Genomic DNA, 4,388 nt, shown 5'->3' with positions numbered 1-4,388 from the left:
CAGCAACACAGAACTGCCTGTGTGAACTTTGTTGTTCTCCCTTGTGCATTTGTTCAAGGAAATGCCCCGCCCTGCCCTCCTGACCTTGGCTTGCCTCTCTCCACTCACCCTTCAACATCCAGCTTGGGGTAGCTTACTCCAGGAGCCCCTGAAAATCCTTGCCCACAGCCTAACCCTAGGTTCCCACAGAACCACCTTCTCTCTCAGGTTGTGAGCTCCAGGAAGCCAGGGATGGTTCAAGCCTGCTGCCCTCCCACACCTGGCACAGTGCTTAACATGTCATAGATGCTCAAAATGCCTGCCTGTCCCATGTACAACCACAGCAACCATACCCTCCTCTCTGCCCAGTGCCCACGCTGGGCCTGGCTTACTGCTCAGGGTCAGCTGGGTATCCTGGCTGTGGCAGGTACTGGCCATATTCCGTGCCATGCAGCGGTAGGTTCCACCTGGCTCACACTGGTGATGTGGAGGATGCCACTAGGCAGCAGTGTGACCCTGAGGATGCAGAGGTCAGGGCTCCATGGCCTGTGCCCTGGCTCACAACCCGCCATCCCATTGCACTGCTGGCAGGTGCTCACCGGTGGTTGGCAGTATTCAGGGCCGTGCCATTGTGCTCCCAGGAAATGGATGGTTCAGGCACCCCCTGGATCAGGCACTGGAAACGAGCAACTCCACCCCGCTCCATCTCAACAGATTCTGGATGTTGGTGGAAGCGGTACAGACCTAGAGGATGGGGGGAGGCGCTTGGGTACCTGCAGAGCTGGCCCTGGGCTATCCCCCCACAACCAAGTCCCAGGGCCGGGCCCCACCTCTGTGCCCACATCTGCCACTTCCTCTTCAGTATGGACCCCTGCAGCCTCATGTCTAGGACTTCTGTGGGCTATAAGCACTTTGCCTTCCTCCATTACAAAAATTTTAAATCATAGTTTACAATGGCATTGGAATATAGACAAATATAATCCAGTCTGGTCTCATTTTTGCATATTTATTATTATATTCATTTTTTTCTTCTGGTTTTGAGGAAGTTAAAACATTTTTGTGGGCCCCTAAAAGAATCAGAGGCTCTACCAGTGTGTACACCGTGTCTAATGGCTGGGCTGGCCCTGCTCAGGCCCACTGTCAGCAACTCTGGACCCCATGGGTGCCTTCTGTGGGTGCCCCACGCACTTTCGTCCCCCAATCCCAGGAGCAGCCCTGTCACTTGCCAGCTGTACCTGGGCCCGTCGGCTCACCAGCCACCCGTAGCGGTTCTGGGCCACGCAGTGGTACTCGTGGGCACTGGACAGGAGGCTCCAGCGGGAAGGCAGGGCAGCCAGGTGCAGGGAGCCATCTGGCATCAGGGTGGCACTGCTGTCATTGGCTAAGGCCAGCCCATCCCGCTGCCAAGAAATGGACACGGGAGGCTCACCCTCCACCTGGCAGGGCAGCACCAGCGGGTGCTCCCGCACAGCCACTGTGTCCCCCGGCTCCTGCATGAAGGCCAGCTCGGAGCCTGCAGCATGGCCTGTAGGGACAGCCAGCACAGCCTGGACACGGCGGCCCCCTGTGGGCCACCCTCTGACCACCACCTCCCCCACGGCTTTGACTCCCTCCCAGCTTTGGCAAGGGGCAAGGGACAGGACTTGACTTTAGGGAGACTTTGGGGCAGCAAAGGAGGAACAGGGAAGAGAGGGCAGGGCCCGGCCATCTGAGGAGCACAGGGGGCCACTGGCCGGCTGGCAGGTGCGGTGTGGGCCTGGCAGGCCGGCTGTGATTGATGGCCTCTTTCAGCTGGGCCCTGGCAACGGGGAGGGGTGGGGTGGGCAGAATGGTGAGGTCAGGGGCTGAGGCGTGGGCATTGTGCTACCCAGGGGACAATGGGATTGCCCCCTCCCTCCCCTGCCGGCCCCTCTGCCTGTCTGCCTGCAGGATCAGCTTCCCAGGACTCCTGGCTCTCCCCCTTCCCCCTCCCGCCACCAGGACCCTGGCCTCTGAATAGGGAAGGAACACACTTACTCTCACACACACTCATTCACGGACACACACACACACACTCGGACATCACAACCTCACTGGCCACCAGGTCTTCTAGAGACAGATTCCATCCCAGACACACACTCAAGGAAGCCCCAAACACAGGTAACACGTAGCTGTCCCTACAGACTCAAAGTCACAAATACATGAGCACAGGGCCACAGACACCAATGGCACAGGCCCAGAAATGCATGAGCAGAGCTGTGAACCCACATACACAGCCCCCTTCCCACACACCCCCATCAATACAATAACTCAGCCTCACAGACGGGGTGGATGGACGGGCAGACAGAGCCTCCGAAGGGCACATGGGCAGGGGGCTGAGCCAGCCTCAGTTGGCTCAGGGACATCTGTGCGGAAGCCTCTGGGGCCCTGCCTCTGCATGCCCCACAGTCTGCTCAGCCACTTGCCTCACGTGGCCCCCAGGTCCCCTTCTAGCCACTGCGCCCCAAAGCCTGGGCTCCTAGAGCCCCCCATGGCTCTTCCGCAACCCTGCCTGCCCCTTCTGGGGGCTCACCCCTCTCCTCTGCTGTCCTCAGGGTTTCTCCACCTCCACTCCGGCCACCTCCATCCCTCTGCTCCCCCCAATCTTTCCCCCCAACTCTCCCACCCCTATGCCTGCCTCTTTTTCTTCCCCATCCCTCTGCCCTGGTTTTCCCCATGGCCCCCATGGCCCAGCCTCTTACCGCAGTCTGGGAGCAGCAGCAGCAGCAGCAGCCCCATGTCCCTGCCAGACCTGGCCCCTTGGCCTGGGCGACTTCCCCAGCAGCCCATCTCCTGCCTTCAGCCTGGGGGCCCTTGGGCTGTGGGCATTCCCCACCCCGCACTCTGGCGCACAGTGTGGGGGCCCTGGTCTTGCTTTGGAGAGCCCAGGTTCTGGGGCACCAAGGTATGAGGTCAAGGCTGAAGGTTACGGTCCTTCTCTTCGTGCTCCTGCAGCTGGGTCTCTCTCAGCCTGAGCCCCCTCCCCACTCCTATCCTCACTGTCCCCTCCTCCCAGGGCCAGGACCCAGACACTGAGACAATTGGGGCGGGGAAAGGGGAGGGGGGGAGGGCCAATGAGAGCGGGGCAAAGTTGGGGGTTCAAACCCGCCCCTTTCTCAGCTTCCAGAAATCTCTCCCAGCCCATCACCCACCCCTTACTCCCTCTCAAACTTTGAATGAGAGTGAAGTTCTAGGAGGAGTTGGGGCATCTGGTTCCCCAAGCCCATCCCTGGGAATCCACGTTCTGGACAGGGGTGGCTTGGAGTCTGATTTGGGGGTCCTGGGGAAGGGTGCAGAGCTCCCACCCTCCTAGTAGAGTCGCTGTCCCAGGTGCTGAGCCCAGGCCTGAAGTGGGGGACCTCATCCCATTAGGGCGGTCCCAGCCCCAGCAGCCCCAGCACCATTCATAGTGTCATTTTCCAAAGCTGTTCTCTCTATTCTGATTGGGACAATGGATTGGGGCCGCCAGGGCCCGGGAGGCTGCCACCCAGCGGGAGGTGGAGGACCAGCCCCATCCTAAAGAGAAGAAAGAAACCCAGGCCTCCCGCCCCTTGCCAGGCTGACCACCTAAAACACGCAAAAAGAGAGACTACCCTTCCTCCAAAGGAGCCTGGGACTCGGGCAAGAGCTGACTTTAAGACTTGCTATTTCTGCAGGATGCCCTACCCTAAACGCCACCCTCCTGAAAAAGAGCATAGCTTAGGAAAGATGACAGGGGTACTAGGGATGTATGGGAGTATCTGTGAGGGGTGATAAGGAGAAAGGCTGGGCTGGGGGAGTTTCGTGTGGCAGAGAATGAGGCCCCGTCACCCAGCTTCCAACCTGAGGAGCTCCAGCCTATCTGGCCCCCAACTCAGTCTCCCCCTGAATCCCGGTCCCCTTGCCCGCTCCCATCAGCCTCGGCATCTGGCCTTGCCCTGCCCACTTGAGGCTGCCCCTTGCCTCTTCAGCACAAGCTCTCACCCTCAGTCTTCGCCCCCGCTTGCTCGCTGTCTCTCTGGCTTGTCCCACCTGGCTCACAGGCTGCAGAATCAACTCAGGCCATTGTCCCTCCCAACTCAGCCTCCTCCTCCCAGACAGCAGTCCTTGGTGTCTGTGTCCCAGGACGGGGCTACCCCTAGCAGAGACCTCTGTGGGACAGGAGAGCGAGCAGCCTCCCCCTGGGACCTCCTCATCCCAGCCCTGCATCTCTCTGTCCCGGAGCCTCCTATGAGGGTTCCCGCTGCTTTCCCAGAGGGGCCTCCTAAGTCATGGCGGTGGCCTGGGTAGGGAAATGTGCATAGGCCCTGGGGTCAGATGTGGAACAAATCACTTAGTAGCTGCGTGTCCTTGCGTAGGCAAATTTACCTTTCTTTTTTTTCTTTTTCTTTTCTTTCTTTCTTTTTTGAGAC

The 4,388-nt window shown here is 59.6% G+C and overlaps 1 protein-coding gene across 1 annotated transcript; it reads right to left on the bottom strand.

The window, feature by feature from the left end:
* Positions 1–574: 574 nt before the first annotated feature.
* Positions 575–2,959, bottom strand: LOC111543939 (immunoglobulin superfamily DCC subclass member 3-like). The gene is made up of 3 exons (XM_023214346.1): positions 2,700–2,959; positions 1,202–1,504; positions 575–723 (listed from the first exon to the last, which is right to left on the bottom strand). The coding sequence occupies exons 1-3, from the start codon at positions 2,785–2,787 to the stop codon at positions 575–577; spliced, it is 540 nt and encodes a 179-aa protein (XP_023070114.1). The 5' UTR covers positions 2,788–2,959.
* Between the last annotated feature and the right edge of the window lie 1,429 nt (positions 2,960–4,388).

Source organism: Piliocolobus tephrosceles, chromosome 1 (assembly GCF_002776525.5).
Source record: "Piliocolobus tephrosceles isolate RC106 chromosome 1, ASM277652v3, whole genome shotgun sequence".
Taxonomy (NCBI): Eukaryota; Metazoa; Chordata; class Mammalia; order Primates; family Cercopithecidae; genus Piliocolobus; species Piliocolobus tephrosceles.
This window is presented reverse-complemented; position numbering and strand designations above follow the sequence as displayed.

Bases quoted from the DNA above. Each gene is read 5' to 3' on its own strand.
- LOC111543939 (XM_023214346.1), bottom strand. From the start codon at position 2,787: ATGGGCTGCTGGGGAAGTCGCCCAGGCCAAGGGGCCAGGTCTGGCAGG. The intron at 1,505-2,699 runs GTAAGAGGCTGG...CTGTCCCTACAG, and splicing joins GCTGCTGCTCCCAGACTGCG to GCCATGCTGCAGGCTCCGAG. The intron at 724-1,201 runs GTGACAGGGCTG...CCCATCCTCTAG, and splicing joins GGCCCAGGTACAGCTGGCAA to GTCTGTACCGCTTCCACCAA.